Source organism: Oncorhynchus keta, unplaced genomic scaffold (assembly GCF_023373465.1).
Source record: "Oncorhynchus keta strain PuntledgeMale-10-30-2019 unplaced genomic scaffold, Oket_V2 Un_contig_7249_pilon_pilon, whole genome shotgun sequence".
Lineage (NCBI taxonomy): Eukaryota > Metazoa > Chordata > Actinopteri > Salmoniformes > Salmonidae > Oncorhynchus > Oncorhynchus keta.
Window position 1 is genome coordinate 37,501 of NW_026289345.1, and position 25,451 is coordinate 62,951.

The 25,451-nt window shown below is 45.2% G+C and overlaps 1 protein-coding gene across 1 annotated transcript in view; it reads left to right on the plus strand.

Moving 5' to 3' along the window:
- The first annotated feature begins 6,899 nt into the window (after window positions 1–6,899).
- LOC118373356 (collagen alpha-1(XIX) chain-like) overlaps window positions 6,900–25,451 on the plus strand; it is a 51,275-nt gene continuing 32,723 nt past the window's right edge. Inside the window, exons 1-5 of the mRNA XM_052511677.1 lie at window positions 6,900–6,929; window positions 10,947–10,991; window positions 13,740–13,883; window positions 19,241–19,307; window positions 23,765–23,902. Coding sequence (XP_052367637.1) covers window positions 19,256–19,307; window positions 23,765–23,902 — 190 coding nt within the window. The 5' untranslated portion in view covers window positions 6,900–6,929; window positions 10,947–10,991; window positions 13,740–13,883; window positions 19,241–19,255. The remainder of the gene's footprint in view (window positions 6,930–10,946; window positions 10,992–13,739; window positions 13,884–19,240; window positions 19,308–23,764; window positions 23,903–25,451) is intronic.

Consider the following 25,451-nt stretch of genomic DNA (forward strand, 5'->3'; position numbering starts at 1 on the left):
GTTTGAGTTGTATAAAAGGCTGTATGTTGCTGTAGGTTTGAGTTGTATAAAAGGCTGTATGTTGCTATAGGTTTGAGTTGTATAAAAGGCTGTATGTTGCTGTAGGTTTGAGTTGTAAACAAGGCTGTATGTTGCTATAGGTTTGAGTTGTATAAAAGGCTGTATGTTGCTGTAGGTTTGAGTTGTAAACAAGGCTGTATGTTGCTATAGGTTTGAGTTGTATAAAAGGCTGTATGTTGCTGTAGGTTTGAGTTGTATAAAAGGCTGTATGTTGCTATAGGTTTGAGTTGTATAAAAGGCTGTATGTTATTATAGGTTTGAGTTGTAAACAAGGCTGTATGTTGCTATAGGTCTGAGTTGTATAAAAGGCTGTATGTTGCTATAGGTTTGAGTTGTATAAAAGGCTGTATGTTGCTATAGGTTTGAGTTGTATAAAAGGCTGTATGTTGCTGTAGGTTTGAGTTGTAAAAAAGGCTGTATGTTGCTGTAGGTTTGAGTTGTATAAAAGGCTGTATGTTGCTGTAGGTTTGAGTTGTATAAAAGGCTGTATGTTGCTATAGGTTTGAGTTGTATAAAAGGCTGTATGTTGCTGTAGGTTTGAGTTGTATAAAAGGCTGTATGTTATTATAGGTCTGAGTTGTATAAAAGGCTGTATGTTGCTATAGGTCTGAGTTGTATAAAAGGCTGTATGTTGCTATAGGTCTGAGTTGTATAAAAGGCTGTATGTTATTATAGGTTTGAGTTGTAAACAAGGCTGTATGTTGTCCTGTAGGTTTGAGTTGTATAAAAGGCTGTATGTTATTATAGGTTTGAGTTGTAAACAAGGCTGTATGTTATTATAGGTTTGAGTTGTATAAAAGGCTGTATGTTATTATAGGTTTGAGTTGTATAAAAGGCTGTATGTTATTATAGGTCTGAGTTGTATAGGTTCTGAGTTGTATAACAAGGCTGTATGTTGCTATAGGTTTGAGTTGTATAAAAGGCTGTATGTTGCTGTAGGTTTGAGTTATAACCAAGGCCCCTAGGTTTGAAAACTGTATGGCTGTATGAGTTGTACTTAGGTTTGAGTTGTATAAAAGGCTGTATGTTAGTTGTATAGGTTTCCATTTGTAAACAAGGCTGTATTTGCTGCATTAAAATATGGCTATAGGTTTGAGTTGTAAAACAATGGCTGTATGAGGAGGCTGTATAGGTTTGAGTTGTATAAAAGGCTGTATGTTGCTGTAGGTTTGAGTTGATAAGGCTGTATGTTTATAGGTTTGAGTTGTAAAATGTATGTTGCTGTAGGTTTGACAGAACCAAGGCTGTAGCTATAGGTTTGAGTTGTATAAAAGGCTGTATTGCTGTAGGTTTGAGTTATAACCAAGGCTGTATGTTGCTGTAGGTTTGAGTTGTATAAAAGGCTGTATGTTGCCAGTTGATAAAAGGCATGTTGCTGTAGGTTTGAGTTATAAGGTTTGAGTTAAACAAGGCTGTATGTTGCTGTAGTTTGAGTTGTATAAAAGGCTGTATGTTGCATAGGTTTGAGTTGTAATGTTACTAAGGTTTGAGTTGTGAACAGAGTTCCTGTAGATGTAGTTGTATAGGCTGTATGTTGCCCAGGTTTGAACAGCTATAGGTTTGAGTTGTATAAAAGGCAGTTGCTGTAGGTTTGAGTTATAACCAAGGCATGTGAACAGTTTGAGTTGTATAAAAGGCTGTATGTTATTATAGGTTTGAGTTATCAAGGCTGTATGTTGCTATAAGTTGTATAAAACATGTTGCTATAGGCAGTTGTATAAAAGGCTGTACTAGGTTTACCCAGTGAACAGTAAACAAGGCTGCAGATGTAAGGCTGTACTATACCCAGTGAACAGTCCTGCAGATGTAATACTGTTACCCAGTGAACAGTCCTGCAGATGTAATACTATACCCAGTGAACAGTCCTGCAGATGTAATGTTGCTATACCCAGTGAACATGTCCTATAGATGTATAATACTATACCCAGTGAAACAGTCCTGCAGATGTTAATACTATACCCAGTGAACAGTCCTGCAGATGTAATACTATACCCAGTGAACAGTCCTGCAGATGTAATACTATAGGTTTATACCCAGTGAACAGTCCTGCAGAGTTGTATAAAACTATACCCAGTGAACAGTCCTGCAGAGTTGTAATACTATACCCAGTGAACAGTCCTGCAGATGTAATACTATACCCAGTGAACAGTCCTGCAGATGTAAGGCTGTACTATACCCAGTGAACAGTCCTGCAGATGTAATACTATACCCAGTGAACAGTCCTGCAGATGTAATACTATAGGCTGTATGTTGTCCAGTGAACAGTCCTGGCCCTTCAGAGTGTACTTTTAATGATCTGCACACCAGTGAACAGTCCTGCACAGATGTAATACTATAACATGTCAGTACAGGACTTCAGAAATCTATGAGTGACAGTCCAGACAGATGTAATACTATACCCAGTGAACAGTCCTGCAGATGTAATACTATACCCAGTGAACAGTCCTGCAGATGTAATACTATACCCAGTGAACAGTCCTTCAGATGTAATACTATACCCAGTGAACAGTCCTGCAGATGTAATACTATACCCAGTGAACAGTCCTGCAGATGTAATACTATACCCAGTGAACAGTCCTGCAGATGTAATACTATACCCAGTGAACAGTCCTGCAGATGTAATACTATACCCAGTGAACAGTCCTTCAGATGTAATACTATACCCAGTGAACAGTCCTGCAGATGTAATACTATGTGAACAGTCCTGCAGATGTAATACTATACCCAGTGAACAGTCCTGCAGATGTAATACTATACCCAGTGAACAGTCCTGCAGATGTAATACTATACCCAGTGAACAGTCCTGCAGATGTAATACTATACCCAGTGAACAGTCCTTCAGATGTAATACTATACCCAGTGAACAGTCCTTCAGATGTAATACTATACCCAGTGAACAGTCCTTCAGATGTAATACTATACCCAGTGAACAGTCCTGCAGATGTAATACTATACCCAGTGAACAGTCCTGCAGATGTAATACTATACCCAGTGAACAGTCCTTCAGATGTAATACTATACCCAGTGAACAGTCCTTCAGATGTAATACTATACCCAGTGAACAGTCCTTCAGATGTAATACTATACCCAGTGAACAGTCCTTCAGATGTAATACTATACCCAGTGAACAGTCCTTCAGATGTAATACTATAGTCCTATACCCAGTGAACAGTCCTCAGATGTAATACTATACCCAGTGAACAGTCCTTCAGATGTAATACTATACCCAGTGAACAGTCCTAATACTATACCCAGTGAACAGTCCTTCAGATGTAATACTATACCCAGTGAACAGTCCTTCAGATGTAATACTATACCCAGTGAACAGTCCTTCAGATGTAATACTATACCCAGTGAACAGTCCTTCAGATGTAATACTATACCCAGTGAACAGTCCTTCAGATGTAATACTATACCCAGTGAACAGTCCTGCAGATGTAATACTATACCCAGTGAACAGTCCTTCAGATGTAATACTATACCCAGTGAACAGTCCTTCAGATGTAATACTATACCCAGTGAACAGTCCTTCAGATGTAATACTATACCCAGTGAACAGTCCCTCAGATGTAATACTATACCCAGTGAACAGTCCTTCAGATGTAATACTATACCCAGTGAACAGTCCTTCAGATGTACAGATGTAATACTATACCCAGTGAACAGTCCTTCAGATGTAATACTATACCCAGTGAACAGTCCTCAGATGTAATACTAAACCCAGTGAACAGTCCTCAGATGTAATACTATACCCAGTGAACAGTCCTTCAGATGTAATACTATACCCAGTGAACAGTCCTGCAGATGTAATACTATACCCAGTGAACAGTCCTCAGATGTAATACTATACCCAGTGAACAGTCCTTCAGATTTAATACTATACCCAGTGAACAGTCCTCAGATGTAATACTATACCCAGTGAACAGTCCTCAGATGTAATACTATACCCAGTGAACAGTCCCTCAGATTTAATACTATACCCAGTGAACAGTCCCTCAGATGTAATACTATACCCAGTGAACAGTCCTGCAGATGTACACCCACTTAGAGGGCTGTAGTACAGTAATACCTGCTGGACAGGACAGCGTTGAGGTGCTAGCTAACATAGATGGGTAGATATATAAAACCTGTCTGAGAAGCTGTTTAATGTGGGGCATTCTCATCCTGTCTGTGTGATTGACAGGGGAAACCTGGAGCTCGGGGGTGATTCAGGGGATCCCTGGGGAACCGGTAAGTAAGCCGGATGCTTTTTTTCTCTCTCTCCGCTTGCTCTCTCTCTCTTTACTTGCTCACTCTCTCTCTCTCACTCTCTCTCTCTACCACTCTCACTCTCCTCTCTCTCTCTCTCTCTCTCTCTCTCTCTCTCTCTCTCTCTCTGATTCTCTCTCTCTCTCTCTCTCTCCCTCTCTCTCTCTCTCTCTCTCTCTCTCTCGCTCTCTCTCCTCTCTCCCTCTCACTCTCTCTCTCTCTCTCTCTCTCTCTCTCTCTCTCTCTCTCTCTCTCTCTCTCTCTCTCTCTCTCTCTCTCTCTCTCTCTCTCTCTCTCTCTCAACGGGAGATCAGTCAGTCCATACTCCTCTGTCTGTCACACACACATTAGTACCTTCTCCCTCAGGGTGAGAGGGGTCTCGCTCTCTGAAGGCTCTCTCCTCTCTTTTTACTCTCTCTGTCAGCTTCATCTGATTAATACCTACCCTCCAACGGGAGATAGTCCATACACCTGATTAGTAACCCTCAACGGGAGATAGTCCATACCCCTGATTGTTTATTCCCTCACACGGGAGATAGTCCATACCCTGATTAGATACCTACCCTCAACGGGAGATAGTCCATACCCCTGATTATACACCTACCCTCAACGGGAGATAGTCCATACACCTGATTAGACACCTACCCTCAACGGGAGATTCCATACCCCTGATTAGATACCTACCCTCAACGGGAGATATTCCATACCCTGATTAGATACCTACCCTCAACGGGAGATAGTCCATACACCTGATTAGACACCTACCCTCAACGGGAGATAGTCCATACACCTGATTAGACACCTACCCTCAACGGGAGATAGTCCATACACCTGATTAGATACCTACCCTCAACGGGAGATAGTCCATACACCTGATTAGACACCTACCCTCAACGGGAGATAGTCCATACCCTGATTAGATACCTACCCTCAACGGGAGATAGTCCATACCCCTGATTAGATACCTACCCTCAACGGGAGATAGTCCATACCCCTGATTAGACACCTACCCTCAACGGGAGATAGTCCATACACCTGATTAGACACCTACCCTCAACGGGAGATAGTCCATACACCTGATTAGACACCTACCCTCAACGGGAGATAGTCCATACCCCTGATTAGACACCTACCCTCAACGGGAGATAGTCCATACACCTGATTAGATACCTACCCTCAACGGGAGATAGTCCATACACCTCTCCTTTCCCATAGAAGAATCCTTTGAAGAACCCTTTTTGGTTCCAGGTTTAACCCTTTTGGGTTCCATGTAGGACCCTTTCTACATGTAACCCGAAAGGGTTCTAACTGGAACCAAAAAGGGTTCTACCTGGAACCAAAAAGGGTTCACCTTTGGGGACAGCCGAAGAACCCTTTTGGAACCTTTTTTTCTAAGAGTGAACATGCAGAGCCAAGTGAAATGTCACTCTATGTACAGTACATACAGGGCCTTTGGAAAGTATTCAGACCCCTTGACTTTTTCCACATTTTGTTACGTTTCAGCCTTATTCTAAAATGGATTCAATTGTTCCCCCCCCCCCATCATCAATCTACACACAATACCCCTTAATGACAAAGAAAAAACAGGTTTTTAGAAATGATCATTTATCAACAACAACGTAAGAAAACGTGGGAAAAGTCAAAGGGTCTGAATATGCCAATGTTCCCAATGAACAGAGAGTAGATGGTTCCTACTTATTGATGAGAGATGTGTTCCTCTATGACTGTATAGGCTCAGACTGCCAGTATGCCGGTAGACATAGTTTATATTGATAACAACACAGTCCCTCACATTGCAGAGCCAAGTGCTGTGTTACATTTACCATAGATGTCTGCATTTCCGTGTCAATGAAAGAGCTTGATTTAAGAGACAATCTGTTTAAATCTGGTTATTAGTCCAGGCTTGTTTTGCAGAACGATGACATTATTGTATGTTGTTATCATCAGAAATGGTTTCTTTAGTTATAATTCCATCAGTCTGTAAGCAGAGAGTGGAACATTAGTGTTCACACAGCAATCACCATCGTTATCCCACGCTTCAGATACCCCATTAACTGTGGAGAGAGATTACTCTGTCTGTCACAAACGGCACCCTATTCCCTATATAGTACACTACTTTGACCAGAGCCCTATTCCCTATATAGTACACTACTTTGACCAGAGCCCTATTCCCTATATAGTACACTACTTTGACCAGAGCCCTATTCCTATATAGTACTACTTTAACCAGAGCCCTATTCCCTATTTGGTACACTACTTTGACCAGAGCCCTATTCCCTATATAGTGACCACTACTTTAACCAGAGCCCTATTCCCTATTTGGTACACTACATTGACCAAAGCCCTATTCCCTATATAGTGCTCTACTTTGACCAAAGCCCTATTCCCTATATAGTGCACTACATTGACCAGAGCCCTATTCCCTATGTAGTACATGACTGTATTGCAGTATATAGGGAATAGGGTGCCATTTGAGACGGATATCCAGAATGCACCAGGGCCGACCCGAGCGAACGTTGGATTGTTGGAGTTGATACAAAATATCTTTGTTTTCCTTCTTTGTGTTCTGGTCGTTCCTTGAGCAGGGGAGGCCCGGGAAAGATGGACTTCCTGGGTACGAGGTGAGAGAAAATAACATACATACATACATACATACATACATACATACATACATACATACATACATACATACATACATACACACACACACACACACACACACACACACACACACACACACACACACACACACACACACACACACACACACACACACACACACACACACACACACACACACACACACACACACAATATGTCCCTCAACAAAAAGACGTACCAGCAGCATCGTTGACAGTAGTGCTGTTATCTAGCCCTTGAGCTACGGCATCACAACAGGTGCATTAAACCACTTCTATTTGCATATCAGACCATTTAATGATAATGACTCAAAGGTATCCTGCAGATGTTGGGCTGTGTTGACTTTTAGTCTTTGTATACTAACTATACAGTTAATGCTGGGAGGCAGTCATAGATAACTGTTTGTGAAAAAGAGAAGAATGATCTATTTTCATATGCAGATAAGTGTTTGGATAAAACTTAACGAGTAAAAAATAAAACAACTGCCACTGTGATCTCTACTGAAAATATGTCTAGTTGTGTTTTGTACTGTCATATGACATCACTAGTTGTGTTTTGTACTCTGTCATATGACATCACTAGTTGTGTTTTGTACTGTCATATGACATCACTAGTTGTGTTTTGTACTCTGTCATATGACATCACTAGTTGTGTTTTGTACTCTGTCATATGACATCACTAGTTGTGTTTTGTACTCTGTCATATGACATCACTAGTTGTGTTTTGTACTGTCATATGACATCACTAGTTGTGACATCACTTTTGTACTCTGTCATATGACATCACTAGTTGTGTTTTGTACTAGTTGTGTTTGTCTGTCATATGACATCACTAGTTGTGTCATATGACATCACTAGTTGTGTTTTGTACTCTGTCATATGACATCACTAGTTGTGTTTTTGTACTCTGTCATATGACATCACTAGTTGTGTTTTGTATGTCTGTCACTCTGTCATATGACATCACTAGTTGTGTTTTTTGTACATCACTAGTTGTGTTGTATATGACATCACTAGTTGTGTTTTGTACTCTGTCATATGACATCACTAGTTGTGTTTTGTACTCTGTCATATAACATCACTAGTTGTGTTTTGTATTCTGTCATATGACATCACTAGTTGTTGTCACTAATGACAGCCTAGGAACAGTGGGTTAACTGCAGGTTCAGGGGCAGAACGACAGATTTGTACCTTGTCAGCTCGGGGGTTTGAACTTGCAACCTTCCGGTTACTAGTCCAACGCTCTAACCACTAGGCTACCCTGTTTTGCTGAATTATGACAGTATGATTCACCTTCATTTCCATTCTAATTAGCTGAACTATAACAGATAGAGTAACTGGTCGGTACATTGGTACATCTGTCAGTCTATATCACAGAGATCTCAACAGTGAGCGGAAGGAAGGGCCAACTTCTTATTATTTCACCCACTTCCATCAACAACATCTTGGAGAGGGAGAGAGGGGGAGAGGGAGAGAGGGAGAGGGGGGGGGGGAAGAGGGGGGGGGGGGGGGAGAGGGGGAGAGAGGGAGGGAGAGGGGGAGGGAGAGAGGGGGAGAGAGGGAGAGAGAGGGGGAGAGGGAGAGAGGGAGAGGGGAGGGAGAGAGGGAGAGAGGGGGAGAGGGAGGGAGAGAGAGGGAGAGGTGGAGAGGGGGAGGGAGAGAGGGGAGGGAGAGAGAGAGAGAGGGAGAGAGGGAGGAATAGAGGGGGAGAGGGAGAGAGGGAGAGAGGGAGAGGGGGAGAGAGGGGGAGAGGGGGAGGGGGAGAGGGAGGGAGGGGAGAGAGGGAGGGAGAGAGGGAGGAGAGAGGGGAGAGGGAGGGGAGAGGGGGAGAGGGGAGAGGAAGAGAGGGGGAGAGGGAGAGAGGGAGGAGAGAGGGAGAGAGGGGAGAGAGGGGGAGGGGGAGAGGGGGAGAGGGAGAGGAGGAGGGAGAGGAGAGAGGGGGGGAGAGAGGGAGAGAGGGGGAGAGGGAGAGAGGGGGGGAGAGAGGGAGAGGTGGAGGGAGAGAGGGAGATTTTAATGCCTTGTTGTTAGATTGTGTATCTCTTGTTCTCAATCATTTGGTGGGGCAACACTGCCATCTAGCAGGTGAATGTGCTCCTATTCTAAACATTCCCTAAAAACTCCTATCACTGTACTGCAATGATCTGGCTTTGAGGTTTAATGCCAGGCCCAGAGAGCGACGATGGAAGTCGAATTCAGTGGGCACGATGATAGATGTAAGCCTCCCATCAGGCGTTGGGGAATAACATAGCAGAAATAAAAAATAGAGAGAGGCTGCAGATGAATGTAGGCGAGGAGGAGGAGAACAGAGTTCTCTGCTGCCCGTTGCTTTTAAAACCACATGATCGTGCCAGATTGCATTTTGCATGGAGACAGTAATCCTCACAGTAAATGGATACAAAGATGTTCCCAGAGGTTATACAGTCAGTGAGATGGAGGGAGCGAGGGAGACCTGGAAAGCAACAGAGGAGAGGAGAATGGAGAGGTGTAGTTCTGAGAGCAGTGTTGCACATAGAGCTAACGACAGGTGTTTCTCTCCCAGCGAGGGAGGGAGGCTGGCAGGCAGGCAGAGTAGGTGGAGGGAGGGAGGGAGGGAGGGAGGCAGAGTAGGTGGAGGGAGGGAGGCCTGGAAAGCAAGAGAGGAGAGGAGAATGGAGAGGTGTAGTTCAGAGAGCAGTGTTGCACATAGAGCTAACGACAGGTGTTTCTCTCCCAGCGAGGGAGGGAGGGATGGAGCAGGCAAGCAGAGTAGGTGGAGGGAGGGAGGGAGGGAGGGAGGGAGGGAGGGAGGGAGGGAGGGAGGGGGAGGGAGGGAGGGAGGGAGGGAGGGAGGGGAGGGAGGGAGGGGGAGCAGGCAGGCAGAGTAGGAGGGGAGGGAGGGAGGGAGGGAGGGAGGGAGGAGGGAGGGAGGGGGAGGGAGGGAGGGAGGGAGGGAGGGAGGGAGGGAGGGGGAGGGAGGGAGGGAGGGAGGCAGGGAGGAGGGAGGGAGGGAGGGAGGGAGGGAGGGAGCAGGCAGGGAGGGAGGGAGGAGGGAGGGAGGGAGAGGCAGGAGGCAGAGGGAGGGAGGGAGGGAGGGAGGGAGGGAGGGAGGGAGGGAGGGAGGGAGGGAGGGAGGGAGGGAGGGAGGGAGGGAGGAGGCATACAGTCCACAGAGGGAAGTGGGGCTATGTGATGCAGGGAAGCTGTGACAGACACTGTGGAAGGTGAAACACAGTCCTTGGAGAACTCCATACATCCTCAGACACAGGAACAACAGTCATCCCAGAATCATTTAAAAAGGTTGTTTTTTGATTGAGAATTTGGAATGAACAACATCCTGTCAATCACTTCACTGCTGCCACCAATTGTTAAGATTATAACGGGACCTGGCAGTCTAGTTATCGCAACAATAAACCTTTTTTGAATGTGAATAAGCTAAGACACAAGCGTGGGTTGGGAAATTTAAAATGATAAGCAATCATTAAATGACCCTGAGTGTGGAGGATTGGTTGATGTTGATGGGGGTGATTACAGAGCAACAGATTAGACCCACGTTGGCCTCAGTGGGTGTCTGAACAAAAGCAGTGTGCTTTTGAGTGCTAGGAGAGGAGAGGAGAGGAGAGGATAGAAGAGAAGAGAAGAGAAGAGAAGAGAAGAGAAGAGAAGAGAAGAGGAGAGGAGAGGAGAGGAGAGGAGAGGAGAGGAGAGGAGAGGAGAGGAGAGGAGGAAAGTCAGATTTAGAGAGAGGGAGGAAAGGAGAGAAGACAAAGAGAGGAGTGGGTAAAGATAGAGAAGACAAAGAGAGGAGTGGGTAAAGAGAGAGAAGACAAAGAGAGGAGTGGGTAAAGAGAGAGAAGACGAGCCTTGGGGTCATCTTCATTCCAAATATCCAATTATTTAGCTGTCTCTCTGGTCTGGAGGGACTTCTCTGTCTCTCTGCAATCAGCGCAGAGTATTTCAGACAGAACCTGCACTCCTCTGTCATGTGTTCATACTGTGATCTGTTTTATCTTCTTACAGGGAGCCACAGGTAGACTAGGAGACAGAGGGTCCAAGGGAGAACGGGTAAGCACCTTTATTTTGTTTCTCTGACGCGGTTTTCCATAAACACAACTCATTGTTTGTGATGGAAAAATATCACACAGAACCTAACCCAACCAAAAGGCAATGATGCATAGAAACACATGTTTTTCCCCCTGAGGTGCCTAAGAATTTGATAAAGGCATCTGAAATTCAATGCATTTTGTATGCCACCATTGTATTTCTGAAACCCCTATTTATAAAGCCCTCACAGTCTCATCTGTTTATAAAGTCAGTCTCCTACAGTGTAATAAAGCCCTGTCACAGTCTCCTATAGTGTAATCTGTTTCTAAAGCCCTGTCACAGTCTTCTACAGTGTAATCTGTTTATAAAGCCCTGTCACAGTCTTCAGTGTAATCTGTTTCTAAAGTGTAATCTGTTTCTGTTTATAAAGCCCTGTCACAGTCTCCTACAGTGTAATCTGTTTCTAAAGCCCTGTCACAGTCTCCTATAGTGTAATCTGTTTCTAAAGCCCTGTCACAGTCTTCTACAGTGTAATCTGTTTATAAAGCCCTGTCACAGTCTCCTACAGTGTAATCTGTTTCTAAAGCCCTGTCACAGTCTCCTATAGTGTAATCTGTTTATAAAGCCCTGTCACAGTCTTCTACAGTGTAATCTGTTTATAAAGCCCTGTCACAGTCTCCTACAGTGTAATCTGTTTCTAAAGCCCTGTCACAGTCTTCTACAGTGTAATCTGTTTATAAAGCCCTGTCACAGTCTTCTACAGTGTAATCTGTTTATAAAGCCCTGTCACAGTCTTCTACAGTGTAATCTGTTTATAAAGCCCTGTCACAGTCTTCTACAGTGTAATCTGTTTATAAAGCCCTGTCACAGTCTTCTACAGTGTAATCTGTTTCTAAAGCCCTGTCACAGTCTTCTACAGTGTAATCTGTTTCTAAAGCCCTGTCACAGTCTTCTACAGTGTAATCTGTTTCTAAAGCCCTGTCACAGTCTTCTACAGTGTAATCTGTTTCTAAAGCCCTGTCACAGTCTTCTACAGTGTAATCTGTTTCTAAAGCCCTGTCACAGTCTTCTACAGTGTAATCTGTTTATAAAGCCCTGTCACAGTCTTCTACAGTGTAATCTGTTTATAAAGCCCTGTCACAGTCTTCTACAGTGTAATCTGTTTCTAAAGCCCTGTCACAGTCTTGTACAGTGTAATCTGTTTCTAAAGCCCTGTCACAGTCGTCTACAGTGTAATCTGTTTCTAAAGCCCTGTCACAGTCTTCTACAGTGTAATCTGTTTCTAAAGCCCTGTCACAGTCTTCTACAGTGCAATCTGTTTCTAAAGCCCTGTCACAGTCTTCTACAGTGTAATCTGTTTCTAAAGCCCTGTCACAGTCTTCTACAGTGTAATCTGTTTCTAAAGCCCTGTCACAGTCTTCTACAGTGTAATCTGTTTCTAAAGCCCTGTCACAGTCTTCTACAGTGCAATCTGCTTCTAAAGCCCTGTCACAGTCTTCTACAGTGTAATCTGTTTCTAAAGCCCTGTCACAGTCTTCTACAGTGTTATCTGTTTATAAAGCCCTGTCACAGTCTTCTACAGTGTAATCTGTTTATAAAGCCCTGTCACAGTCTTCTACAGTGTAATCTGTTTCTAAAGCCCTGTCACAGTCTTCTACAGTGTAATCTGTTTATAAAGCCCTGTCACAGTCTTCTACAGTGTAATCTGTTTCTAAAGCCCTGTCACAGTCTTCTACAGTGTAATCTGTTTCTAAAGCCCTGTCACAGTCTTCTACAGTGTAATCTGTTTCTAAAGCCCTGTCACAGTCTTCTACAGTGTAATCTGTTTCTAAAGCCCTGTCACAGTCTTCTACAGTGTAATCTGTTTCTAAAGCCCTGTCACAGTCTTCTACAGTGTAATCTGTTTCTAAAGCCCTGTCACAGTCTTCTACAGTGTAATCTGTTTATAAAGCCCTGTCACAGTCTTCTACAGTGTAATCTGTTTATAAAGCCCTGTCACAGTCTTCTACAGTGTAATCTGTTTATAAAGCCCTGTCACAGTTTTCTACGGTGTAATCTGTTTCTAAAGCCCTGTCACAGTACAGTGTAATCTGTTTCTAAAGCCCTGTCACAGTCTTCTACAGTGTAATCTGTTTCTAAAGCCCTGTCACAGTCTTCTACAATGTAATCTGTTTCTAAAGCCCTGTGTAATCTGTTTATAAATGCTAGTGATGGCGGTTTGTAGGAGAGCTAAAATACATGGTGACAGAATTGGCCACCGACCCTGGGGATGTGTATCTGAGTGGGCTCAATCAGGGTAATGGCTGGATGAGGACTGTTTGTGTAATGCTGAGGCGTTGGTAGCGACAGTATCAGCCCAAAGCCAGAGTGGCCTTATGCCAATGCTCTATCAGAATGCCTCCGCTACAGTCTGGAGTGGGACTGACAACAACCCCCTCACCCTTTTATTTATCCAGGCAAGTGAATTAAGAATATTTTCTTATTTACAATGATGGCCTATTTAAATAAAGTGATTGTAGATCTGAATTGTAAACCGGAGGGTGAACTGTAAACCACATGGCGGGAGCTCACCAGCCAGCTGGATTTAATCATTATACATATTGGTATATTGGAATGTATATGTATTGTTTTATATTGTCAGGTATTACTGCACTGTTGGAACTAGGAACATAAGCTTTTCACTACACCCTTCGATAACATCTGCTAAATATGTGTACATGACCAATACAAATTTGGATTTGATTGTTCTTTACTGATCTCCTACTGCAGGGGGACCCAGGGATACCTGGAGCGAGGGGAGTCCAAGGAGAGAGGGGAAGGACAGGAGACCCAGGAATAGTGGGACCTATTGGGCCCCAAGGCCACCGAGGAGACCCTGGCCCCCCAGGTCCCATAGCATCACCAAGCCCTCTGGTACGTTGGTTATATCTCCTCCAAACACACCAAGCCCTCTGGTACGTTGGTTATATCTCCTCCAAACACACCAAGCCCTCTGGTACGTTGGTTATATCTCCTCCAAACACACCAAGCCCTCTGGTACGTTGGTTATATCTCCACCAAACACACCAAGCCCTCTGGTACGTTGGTTATATCTCCTCCAAACACACCAAGCCCTCTGGTACGTTGGTTATATCTCCTCCAAACACACCAAGCCCTCTGGTACGTTGGTTATATCTCCTCCAAACACACCAAGCCCTCTGGTACGTTGGTTATATCTCCTCCAAACACACCAAGCCCTCTGGTACGTTGGTTATATCTCCACCAAACACACCAAGCCCTCTGGTACGTTGGTTATATCTCCTCCAAACACACCAAGCCCTCTGGTACGTTGGTTATATCTCCTCCATATCTCCTCCAAACACACCAAGCCCTCTGGTACGTTGGTTATATCTCCTCCAAACACACCAAGCCCTCTGGTACGTTGGTTATATCTCCACCAAACACACCAAGCCCTCTGGTACGTTGGTTATATCTCCTCCAAACACACCAAGCCCTCTGGTACGTTGGTTATATCTCCTCCAAACACACCAAGCCCTCTGGTACGTTGGTTATATCTCCCCAAACACACCAAGCCCAAGCCCTCTGGTACGTTGGTTATATCTCCTCCAAACACACCAAGCCCTCTGGTACGTTGGTTATATCTCCTCCAAACACACCAAGCCCTCTGGTACGTTGGTTATATCTCCTCCAAACACACCAAGCCCTCTGGTACGTTGGTTATATCTCCTCCAAACACACCAAGCCCTCTGGTACGTTGGTTATATCTCCTCCAAACACACCAAGCCCTCTGGTACGTTGGTTATATCTCCACCAAACACATCATGGCCTCTGGTACGTTGGTTATATCTCCTCCAAACACACCAAGCCCTCTGGTACGTTGGTTATATCTCCTCCATATCTCCACCAAACACATCATGGCCTCTGGTACATTGGTTATATCTCTTCCAAACACACCAAGCCCTCTGGTACGTTGGTTATATCTCCTCCATATCTCCACCAAACACATCATGGCCTCTGGTACGTTGGTTATATCTCCTCCAAACACACCAAGCCCTCTGGTACGTTGGTTATATCTCCTCCAAACACACCAAGCCCTCTGGTACGTTGGTTATATCTCCACCAAACACACCAAGCCCTCTGGTACGTTGGTTATATCTCCTCCAAACACACCAAGCCCTCTGGTACGTTGGTTATATCTCCTCCAAACACACCAAGCCCTCTGGTACGTTGGTTATATCTCCACCAAACACATCATGGCCTCTGGTACGTTGGTTATATCTCCTCCAAACACACCAAGCCCTCTGGTATGAATGTTATATCCTCCAAACACACCAAGCCTTCAAGGTATGTTTCACAGAGATCTCCTCCAAACACACCAAGCCCTCTGGTACGTTGGATCTCCCAACAGAGATCTCCCAACATTCATAGTCCAACCATAAACCCATAGAAATTCCCTCCACATTTTTGTGTGTGTTTGTCTATGACCGTTTGTCTATCCTCCAAACACATAATTATAGAATCTCCAAACATCCTCCTTTCTTCAGTGGTCACCAAACAACCAAGCCCTCTGGTACGTTGGTTATATCTCTCTTTCTCTGTAAATTAATGCAGTACTGCAGTAGCAAATAGAGTTGTGTGGAGCTGTGTTGAGCAACATATGACACAGCAGATAACAGATAGGCATAATGAAGCCAGCTAGGTTGTTTCTGCTCCTCACCTCCCAAACTCCTCATCAGCTCAACCCACAGGGGGTCGGGTTATATCTCCTCCAGGGAAGGAGAGAAGGGCTAGGCCTCTGGGGCGGAGAGAGGGAAGGAGAGACGGCTAGAGAAAGCGAAACACACCAAGAGAGGGCTAGAGAGAGAGGGAAGGAGAGAGGGAAAGAGAGAGAGGGAAGGAGAGAGGGCTAGAGAGGGTGGGAAAGAGAGAGGGATATCTCCACCATACCAAGAGGTTAGATCTCCTGAAACAGAGGGAAAGATTGGAGATAATCCTGTCATAGAGAGATGGAAGAAAGGAGAGAGATGGAAGAAATTTAGAGAAGGAAATGTGAATAGAGGAAAAGAGAGATGGTTTTATAAATGAGAGAGAGAGGAAATCCTGAGAGAGATGGGAAATAAAGAGTGTTGAGGAATGAGAGTCATAAAGGTGGGAGTTTTATAAAGGAGTTGAGAGAGGGAGGAAAGAAGTGAGAGGGTTTTATAAAGGTGTTGGAAGAGATCCTGTCAGGAAAGGTGTCATGACCTGTTTTATAAAGGTGAGATGGAATAATCCTGTCATAAAGGTGTCAGAGACCTGTTTTATAAAGGTGTTGTGAATAATCCGAGAGAGCGTGGGATAAAGGTGAGACCTGTTTTATAAAGGTGTTGGAATGATCCTGGAAAGATGAGGAGAGTTTTATAAAGGGTTGAGAAGAGTCAGAAAGGAGTCATGACCTGTTTTATGGGGTGAGGAGATGAGAGAAGGAGTCTGAGCGTGGGAGTGAGGAGAGAGAGAAAGGAGAGGATGTGGGAGTGAGGAGAGAGAGAATCTCCGTGGGAGTGAGGATTCATAGTCCAGACCAGTAGGAGAGAGAGAAGGAGAGAGCGTGGGAGTGAGGAGAGAGATTTTTGGTGTGAGGAGAGAGAGAAGGAGAGTTTGTCTAGAGAGAGACAGTTTGTCTAGAGAGATAATTATAGAATCGTGGGATCCTCCTTTCTTCAGTAGTCTAAGATTAGGATATCTCTCTTTCTCTGTAAATTGAGGAGTAGAGAAGGAGAGATTGTGGGAGCTGAGAGCAACATATGACAGCAGATAGGAGATAGGCATGGAAGCCAGCTAGGAGAGAGAGATCAGGAGAGAGGGGGTCGGGAGAGAGGGAAGAGAGAGGGGAGAGAGAGGGCGGAGAGAGCGAAGGGAGACGGAGAGAGAGAGAAGGAGAGAGCGGGAGTGAGGAGAGGGAAGAGAAGGGAGAGAGAGAGAGGGAGAGAGGGGAGAGAGAGAAGGAGAGAGGGTGGGAGTGAGGAGAGGAGAAGGAGAGAGCGTGGGAGAGAGAGAGAAGGAGAGAGCGTGGGAGTGAGGAGAGAGAGAAGAGAGAGAGAGGGAGTGAGGAGAGAGAGAAGGAGAGAGATGGGAGAAGATGAGAGAGAGAGAAAGGAGAGAGATGGGAGAAAGGAGAGAGAGAAGGAGAGAGAGAGAGGGGAGTGAGAGAGAGAGAGAGGGAGAGAGAAGGAGAGAGTGAGGGAGGAAAGAGAGAGAGAGGGAGGAAAGGATGAGGGAGTGAGGAAAGAGAGGAGGAGAGCGTGGGAGTGAGGAGAGAGAGAAGAGAGAGTGTAGGGAGTGAGGAGAGAGAGAAGGAGAGAGTGTGGGAGTGAGGAGAGAGAGAGAAGGAGAGAGCATGGGAGTGAGGAGAGAGAGAAGGAGAGAGCGTGGGAGTGAGGAGAGAGAGAAGGAGAGAGCGTGGGGAGGAGAGAGAGAAGGAGAGAGAGAGGAGAGAGAGAAGGAGAGAGTGTGGGAGTGAGGAGAGAGAGAAGGAGAGAGTGTGGGAGTGAGGAGAGAGAGAAGGAGAGAGTGTGGGAGTGAGGAGAGAGAGAAGGAGAGAGTGTGGGAGTGAGGAGAGAGAGAAGGAGAGAGTGTGGGAGTGAGGAGAGAGAGAAGGAGAGAGCGTGGGAGTGAGGAGAGAGAGAAGGAGAGAGTGGGGAGAGGAGAGAGAGAAGGAGAGAGTGTGGGAGTGAGGAGAGAGAGAAGGAGAGAGCGTGGGAGTGAGGAGAGAGAGAAGGAGAGAGTGTGGGAGTGAGGAGAGAGAGAAGGAGAGAGCGTGGGAGTGAGGAGAGAGAGAAGGAGAGAGCGTGGGAGTGAGGAGAGAGCTAGAGAGGATGGAAAAATACCTCCTAGCTGTGTCACAGCTATTCTACACGCAGCATGTAGAGGGTTACATAACACAACAGAGATGAAAGACTTCTGAATGCCAAGAAAACAAGTACTAAAGGGTTACCCTCCTATATCTTTCTCTCATAGAAACAGAACAGTGACCCTATTAAACACAAAAGTACATTGGCAACTCATCCCGCGGTATTCAGCACTGCCAAAATACAAGTACCCTGTTTTTAAACCAGTCGCAATAGAACACGATAATATTTGAGTGATCAATATCGATGTTGGAAAATGGCCCTGAATATTGTTACTTTAATACCTTTATAAAGTTCCCCGGGTTTGGTTTCATCCTCTCCTCTACCTGTCAAGACACAGACAATATGAAGAACCTTTTAGAAAATGGTCCACAGATGATCACAGTTCATTATAACAGTATATGAGGTTTAAGCTCTGATTGCAAAGGTGTTTCAAACACACAAGTCCCTGTTTTTCTCCCTGGGTTTATTCTAGTTGTTCATACTACTTGGTGTTTAGTGGAGCCTCACACTCATAAATCCCATTCCTTTATCCGTACCACTATCTGGAGTCCACCAGAAATACAGTATTATAATGCATTTCTCAGTCGTTTCCTTGGGCAGTCAGAAGAATATGGAACTCTGAAAGAGCCTTTCCACAGCTAGGATTTCCATTCCATTTTGTTGCCAATGTTCTCCTCTACAATTCAAGTCTCTCTCCACACAAACATTCTGAGCAAACAGCAATCTTACTTTGAGCCTGAGATAGATAACAGGGAAACAGGGAGAGAGGAGTTGATTATTATGCCATGAAGCATTGCATCTCTTTATCTCTGAAGCCACTGCAATTTTATAACACGTTGAATAAAATATGAACTACTGCTGTCTCGCTAATTACATTTTCTTAATCTGTTAAAGACGTTTTGGTTAAGTTTGTGTTATTCTGTTTCTGTTTCTCTCTCTTATACCTGTCTGTCTGTCTCTCTCTCTCTCTCTCTCTCTCTCTCTCTCTCTCTCTCTCTCTCTTTCTCTCCGTCTCTCTGTCTCTCTGTCCTCTCTCTGTCTCTCTGTCTCTCTCTCTCTGTCTCTCTGTCTCTCTCTCTCTCTCTCTCTCTCTCTCTCTCTCTCTGTCTCTCTCTCTCTCTCTCTCTGTCTCTCTCTCTCTGTCTCTCTCTCTCTCTCTCTCTCTCTCTGTCTCTCTGTCTCTCTCTCTCTCTCTCTCTCTCTGTCTCTCTCTCTCTCTCTCTCTCTGTCTCTCTCTCTCTGTCTCTCTGTCTCTCTGTCTCTCTCTCTGTCTCTCTGTCTCTCTCTCTCTCTCTCTCTATCTGTCTGTCTCTGTCTCTCTCTCTCTCTCTCTCTCTCTCTCTCTCTCTCTCTCTCTCTCTCTCTCTCTCTCTCTCACAGAATGATGCCAACTCCATGGAGGAAATTAAAATGTTTATCCGGAATGAAGTATTGCGGTTGTTTGAAGGTACAGCTGTTACGTCTGAATCCTAACTTGTTGTCGACCCAATTTATCCTTCAGGGGTCCTTTGTTTTCTCCTCTTTTAAGGATTTCAGGATTTCTAAATCGGGGGAATCTAAATTGGATATTGTTGCCTTAGTTCTTCAGGAAGTAAAAGAGTCCCAAGTAAAAGAACAGTTCATGCTGGGTGAAGGTAATTTATTGTTCTGCCACTGTGTTGTGATATTGAATGGCAGAGTGGTATGCAAGCCTCAGTTTAGTACATATCCTAACTAACTACGGCAGCGTAGCCTAGTGGTTAGAGCGTTAGACTAGCAACCGGAAGGTTGCGAGTTCAGTCCCCTGAGCTGACAAGGTACAAATCTGTCGTTCTGCCCCTGAACAGGCAGTTAACCCACTGTTCCCAGGCCGTCATTGAAAATAAGAATATGTTCTTAACTGACTTGCCTGGTTAAATAAAGGTTAAAAAATAATAATGAGCTACCATATCACCTATTCTACCGTTTTATGTTTTCTGATACAGAATTTCAATTTGAGAGCTTAGGCCTGTAAGGTTCTGTCTGAGTTATGGACATATCGTTGTTCTGTTCAATGTTTTCTACCTATATATTAGTCTAAATAGCCCAATTCAGGTTGTTCAATTCAAAATAATAAAATATACAAATTGCTGACACCATTCAAACCAATGAGGGTTTGGAACTTTAAAGCCAATTATCTCGGAATCATCTTTTTGCAGATAGAACCTTATAGTCACAAGCTCTTGAATTGTCTATCACTTGCAGAGAGTGTTGGTATATTATCAAGTCAAATCAAATGTTATTAGTCACATGTGCCGAATACAACAGGTGTAGACGTTACAGTGAAATGCTTATTTTACCAATAATGCAGTTTTAAAAAATATGGATAAGAATAAGAAATAAAAGTAACAAGTAATTAAAGAGCAGCAGTAAAATAACAATAGCGAGACTATATTCAGGGGGATACCGGTACAGAGTCAATGTGCAGGGACACCGGTTAGTTGAGGTAATATGTACATTTAGGTAGAGTTATTAAAGTGACTATGTATAGATGATAACAACAGAGAGTAGCAGCGGTGGGAAAAGGGGGGCCAATGCAAATAGTCTGGGTAGCCGTTTTATCAGGAGTCTTATGGCTTGGGGGTAGAAGTTCTTTAGAAGCCGCTTGGACCTAGACTTGGCCCTCCGGCACCGCTTGCCGTGCGGTAGCAGAGAGAACAGTCTATGAATAGGCTGGCTGGAGTCTTTGACAATTGTTAGGGCCTGGTATAGAGGTCCTGGATGGCAGGAAGCTTGGCCCAAGTGATGTACTGGGCCGTTCGCACTAGCCTCTGAAGTGCCTTGCAGTCGTAGGCCGAGCAGTTACCGTACCAGGCAGTGATGCAACCAGGATGCTCTCGATGGTGGAGCTGTAGAACCTTTTGAGGATCTGGGGACCCATGCTAAATCTTTTCAGTCTCCTGAGGGGGAATAGGTTTTGTCGTGCCCTCTTCACGACTGTCTTGATGTGCTTGGACCATGTTATTTTGTTGGTGATGTGGACACCAAGGAACTTGAAGCTCTCAACCTGCTCCACTGCAGCCCCGTCGATGAGAATGGGGGCGTGCTCGGTCCTCTTTTTCCTGTAGTCCACAATCATTTCCTTAGTCTTGATCACATTGAGGGAGAGGTTGTTGTCCTGGCAGTTGTCCACACTGCCAGGTCTCTGACCTCCTCCCTATAGGCTGTTTCATCGTTGTCGGTGATCAGGCCTACCACTGTTGTGTCATCGGCAAACTTAATGATGGTGTTGGAGCCGTGCCTGGCCATGCAGTCATGAGTGAACAGTGAGTGCAGGAGGGGATGAGCACCCACCCCTGAGGGGCCCCTGTGTTGAGGATCAGCGTGGCGGATGTGTCGTTACCTATCCTTCCCACCTGGGACCAGCCCGTCAGGAAGGCCAGGATCCAGTTGCAGAGGGAGGTGTTTAGTCCCAGGGTCCTTTGCTTATTGATGAGCTTTGAGGGCACTATGGTGTTGAACGCTGAGCTGTAGTCAATTAACAGCATTGTCACATAGGGTTTCCTTTTGTCCAGGTGGGAAAGGACACTGTGGAGTGCAATAGAGATTGCATCATCTGTGGATCTGTTTGGGCAGTATGCAAATTGGAGTGGGTTTAGGATTTCTGGGATAATGGTGTTGATGTGAGCCATGACCAGCCTTTCAAAGCACGTCATGGCTACAGATGTGAGTGCTACGAGTCGGTAGTCATTTAGGCAGGTTACCTTAGTGTTCTTGGGCACGGGGACTATGGTGGTCTGCTTAAAACATGTTGGTATTACAGACTCGGACAGGGAGAGGTTGAAAATGTCAGTGAAGACACTTGCCAGTTGGTCAGTGCATGCTCACAGTACACGTCCTGGTAATCTGTCTGGCCCCACGGCCTTGTGAATGTTGACCTATTTAAAGGTCTTACACACATCGGCTGCAGAGAGCGTGATCACACAGTCTTCCAGAACAGCTGGTGCTCTCATGCATGTTTCAGTGTTATTTGCCTCGAAGCGAGCATAGAAGTAGTTCAGCTGGTAGGCTCGTGTCACTGGGCAACTCTCGGCTGTGCTTCCCTTTGTAATCTGTAACGGTTTGCAAGCCCTGCCACATCCGACGAGCATCAGAGCCGGTGTAGTACGATTCCATCGTTGTCCTGTATTGAAGCTTTGCTTGTTTGATGGTTCGTCGGAGGGCATAGAGGGATTTCTTATGAGCTTCCAGGTTAGAGTCCTGCTCCTTGAAAGTGGCAGCTCTAGCCTTTAGCTCAGTGCGGATGTTGCCTGTAATCCATGGCTTCTGGTTGGGGTATGTACGTACGGTCACTGTGGAGGACGTCGTCGTCGATGCACTTATTGATGAAGCCAATGACTGATGTGGTGTTCTCCCAGAACATATTCCAGTCTGTGATGCAAAACAGTCCTGTAGTTCAGTATCTGCTTCATCTGACCACTTTTTTATTGATCTAGTCACTGGTGCTTCCTGCTTTAATTTTTGCTTGTAGGCAGGAATCAGGAGGATAGAATTATGGTCAGATTTACCAAATGGAGGGCGAGGGAGAGACTTGTATGCGTCTCTGTGTGTGGAGTAAAGGTGGTCCAGAGTTGTTTTCCTTCTGGTTGTACATTTAACATGCTGATCTAAATTTTTGAAAACGGATTCAAGTTTCCCTGCGTTAAAGTCATCGGCTATTAGGAGCTCTGGGTGAGCGTTTTCTTGTTTGCTTATGGCGTAATACAGCTCATTCAATGCTGTCTTAGTGCCTCAGTCTGTGGTGATATGTAAACAGCTACAACAAATACACATGAAAACTCTCTAAGTAGATTGTGTGGTCTACAGCTTATCATGAGATACACTACCTCAGGCGAGCAATAGCTTGAGACTTCCTTAGATATCGTGCCCCAAGCTGTTATTCCTAACCAGCCAGCTGTATGTTGATAGTGTCGTCTTTCAGCCACGGCTCCGTGAAGCATAAGATATTACAGTTTTGAATGTCCTTTGGTAGTTTAATCTTGCGCGTAGGTCATCTATTTTATTCTCCAAAGATTTCACGTTTGCTAGCAGAATGGAAGGAAGTGGCGGATTATTTCGATTGCCTACGAATTCTCCGAAGACAGCGTGTCGCCCCGTGGGCCCTCTGGCCCCTTTATATCTGCCTACGAATTCTCCGAAGACAGCGTGTCCCCCCGTGGGCCCTCTGGCCCCTTTATATCTGCCTACGAATTCTCCGAAGACAGCGTGTCCCCCCGTGGGCCCTCTGGCCCCTTTATATCTGCCTACGAATTCTCCGAAGACAGCGTGTCGCCCCGTGGGCCCTCTGGCCCCTTTATATCTGCCTACGAATTCTCCGAAGACAGCGTGTCCCCCCGTGGGCCCTCTGGCCCCTTTATATCTGCCTACGAATTGTCAGAAGACAGCGTGTCACCCCGTGGGCCCTCTGGCCCCTTTATATCTGCCTACGAATTGTCAGAAGACAGCGTGTCCCCCCGTGGGCCCTCTGGCCCCTTTATATCTGCCTTTTCTTCACGCAAATCACAGGGATCTGGGCCTGTTCCCGAGAAGCAGTATATCGTTCACGTCGTTAAAGGAAAAAATAGATTCTGCCAGTCCGTGGTGAGTAATCACGGTCCTGATGTCCAGAAGTTATTTTTCGGTCGTAAGAGACGGTAGCGGCAATGTACAAAATAAGTTAAAAAACAAGTTACAAACAACGCAAATAAACTAACAAAAAAACACAATCGGTTGGGGACACATAAAACGCCAGCCTTCTTCCCCGGCACCATTGTTACAATGATACAGAATGTGAATCTATCACTTGCAGAGAGTGTTGGTATTATTATGATACAGAATGTGAATTGTCTATCACTTGCAGACATTGTTGGTATTATTGTAATACAGAATTTTTATGTCACTCGCCAGAGAGACTATCAAGCCATGCCATGCAGAAGACGCCGGCGGCCATTTTAGCGGCGCAGGTTCGACAGGGTTCTCCCGGTCCCCCTGGCAACGACGGATCCCCAGGGTCTCCGGGGGAAGAAGGCCCCCCCGGCCCTCAAGGTAAGAACCACAGGCTGCTAAAACCACTGGAGACATAAAGTAATGCTCCTCCACACTCTGTCTCACACCAGCATAATAGATACCCTTCTCTTCAATTGTCATCTCTTCTGCTCTACCCTAATCTGCTCTGCTCTACTCTGCTCTGCTCTACTCTACTGTGCTCTACTCTACTGTGCTCTACTCGGTTCTACTCTATTCTGTTATATTCTACTCTATTCTGTTCAATTCTACTCTATTCTGTTCTATTCTACTCTATTCTGTTCAATTCTATTCTATTCTATTCTACTCTACTCTACTCTTCTATTCTATTCTACTCTATTCTGTTCAATTCTACTCTATTCTGTTCTATTCCATTCTACTCTACTCTTCTTTTCTCTTCTTGTTTTCTTTTATACTACTCTTCAATTTTTATCTAATCTGCTCTGCTCTATTCTACTCTACTCTGCTCTGCTCTATTCTATTCTGCTCTGCTCTGCTCTGCTCTGCTCTGCTCTAATCTACTGTGCTCTACTCTACTCTATTCTACTCTATTCTATTCTTCTCCACTCTACTCCTCTCCACTCCTATTCTCTCCTCTCCTCTCTTCTCCACTCTACTCCTCTCCACTCCTATTCTCTCCTCTCCTCTCTTCTCCTCTCCACTCCTCTCTACCACCTCTCTCCACTCCTCTCCACTTCTCTCCACCCCTCTCCTCTCCTCTCTTCTCCACTCCACTCCTATCTTCTCCTCTCCACTCCTGTCTACCACCCCTCTCCTCTCCACTCCTCTCCTATCCACTTCCCTCCACTCCACTTCACTCCTCTCTACCACCTCTTCACTCCTCTCCTATCCACTTCCCCCCACTCCTCTCCTCTCCACTCCACTCCACTTCACTCCACTTCCCTCCACTCCACTCCACTCCTCTCCTCTCCACTCCTCTCCATCCACTCCTCTCCTATCCACTTCCCCCCACTCCACTTCACTCCTCTCCACTCCTCTCCCCTCCACTCCTCTCCACTCCTCTCTACTCCTCTCCACTCTGACCACATCTGCTACACTATAACCTGACCTGAAGTAATACATAACAGCCTTTAATAGAGCTCAAGGCTACTTTTTGAATGAAGGGAAGTTGTGTGCAGGTGTATTCATGGGTTATTACTGAGTTGGTGGTGTACTTTAGCTCACCTGAGTACCTGCCTTCAAGCCAGTAGCAGGAGAGCTCAGGTCACTGAGTTGGTGGTGTACTTTAGCTCACCTGAGTACCTGCCTTCAAGCCAGTAGCAGGAGAGCTCAGGTCACTGAGTTGGTGGTGTACTTTAGCTCACCTGAGTACCTGCCTTCAAGCCAGTAGCAGGAGAGCTCAGGTCACTGAGTTGGTGGTGTACTTTAGCTCACCTGAGTACCTTCCTTCAAGCCAGTAGCAGGAGAGCTCAGGTCACTGAGTTGGTGGTGTACTTTAGCTCACCTGAGTACCTGCCTTCAAGCCAGTAGCAGGAGAGCTCAGGTCACTGAGTTGAAACAAAAAGGATCTTACAATCTAAATAGAATCAACAATGTAGCTTCCCATATC